The 1,581-nt window shown below is 33.9% G+C and overlaps 1 protein-coding gene across 1 annotated transcript in view; it reads right to left on the reverse strand.

Annotated features, from left to right (window-relative positions):
• Positions 1 to 1,581, reverse strand: part of COL21A1 (collagen, type XXI, alpha 1) — a 201,934-nt gene that overhangs the window by 20,822 nt on the left and 179,531 nt on the right. Inside the window, exon 16 of the mRNA XM_012648707.1 lies at positions 612 to 665. Within this exon, the coding sequence (XP_012504161.1) occupies positions 612 to 665 (54 nt within the window). The remainder of the gene's footprint in view (positions 1 to 611; positions 666 to 1,581) is intronic.

Here is a 1,581-nt window from a genome sequence, read left to right on the forward strand (position 1 = left end):
AGTGATTTGTTTTACTTTAAAAAAAGTTATAATATTACAGGCAATTTGATTCATAGATTAAAATCAACATCACTTCTGGCAATTTAGAAATTATTTTACTTTGGGAATTTTATACATGCATGACAGGATTTTCATAATATCTAATATCAAATTTATATGTCCCTTCAATTCCTGAAACATCTAAAATAATTTGCTCACTGATTTAGGATCATCCCACACTAACTCTTCTGAACATGTTCTCCTTTATCAGTGTAATAAATTTGTAAATTTTTTAAAAAGTGAAAAAAGAACATTCACTGAATTTTAGACTTTCTCATGGTACTTAATATTTTTTAAAATTAATATTATAGCTAGCATATTTGTTTTCTGATTTATCTACAGTAAGGGTTTCTGACCTATGTTTGGTGGCCAACTTTTTAAGCATCTGAAGAAATCTTTACCCCTCCAGAAAAATGGACGTAAATGTAATATTTTTCATACAAGTGAATGGAATTAGTGAACTTCAAAAATCTCGTTGCTGTATTTCTACAGTTTTGTGAACCACTGAATATGAACTACTGCTATGTAGTAACAATATTTTAAACACTTTGATAATAATGACATTAACATACGGGCATCCCTGGAGCTCCTTTTTTTCCTAGTGGTCCTGGAGGCCCAATTTCTCCCTAAAAAATCAAATACAGATTAAATTTTAAAATTATTAATTATCAACTCATTTCTAGGAATTTTCTGCCTAAGCATAATGGAATGAAAATTCAATAGCAATCAGTCCAACTTTTTTCTGTGTTCTCTTCCACTACTGTAAGAAAGGAGCAAGTCAAGGCAGCAACCTAACACCTTAAAGACCTGGGTCTAGGGGAATTACTGTCAAATATTTTCATTGTGAAATCTGTACTGACACTTGCTATTCCTTCAAAAGAAGACGGAACAGCTCAGACAGAGTTGGTAAGGTAAGAAAACAGAAAAAAAAATCAAGTGAGAAACTTTCTTATATATCATTGACTGTAAGAGATATGATAGTGAACACAAATTAATAAATAAAAAATAGTGCACAAAACTACAGCATTAGTCTTCAACTTCTGGGATTGTCACTGATTAGGTGCTCTAAGGACCCTCTAAGCCCAAAACAAAACAGCCCTGGAAAGGACATACTCCGTGAGAGAGTGCTGGTCTTCCAAGAAGTAGCAGAGGTATTCAAAGATCTCTCATTTTAATAAAATATATTGAGTCGGGACTATAATCTTGAGGATTTGGAACTGTGCAAAAACCTTGCCAGAGGTAGAGATGTAGGAAAGGTGGGAGTGTCGGAGGGTATATGAGTAGCTCTTGGGAAGCTAAATATTGACCAGCCATGAGAAGGGGGCAGAAGTTTTCAGTATCTGATGACTCAGGACTTTCAAAGGCGGCTGAAATGGTATCTGTGGCTACCAGCAGGAAGCAGCTCTCCATTTTCCTGTTAGACTAAAAGAACTTCCACTAAATTAAAATGAAGCAATGAGCTCACAATCAACAATAAGGAAACAGCAGATAGCAAGTCAGAAGGCTGAGAATAACAAATAAAAAATAATAACAAAATAACAA

Source organism: Propithecus coquereli, unplaced genomic scaffold, assembly GCF_000956105.1.
Source record: "Propithecus coquereli isolate 6110/MARCELLA unplaced genomic scaffold, Pcoq_1.0 Scaffold292, whole genome shotgun sequence".
Taxonomy (NCBI): domain Eukaryota; kingdom Metazoa; phylum Chordata; class Mammalia; order Primates; family Indriidae; genus Propithecus; species Propithecus coquereli.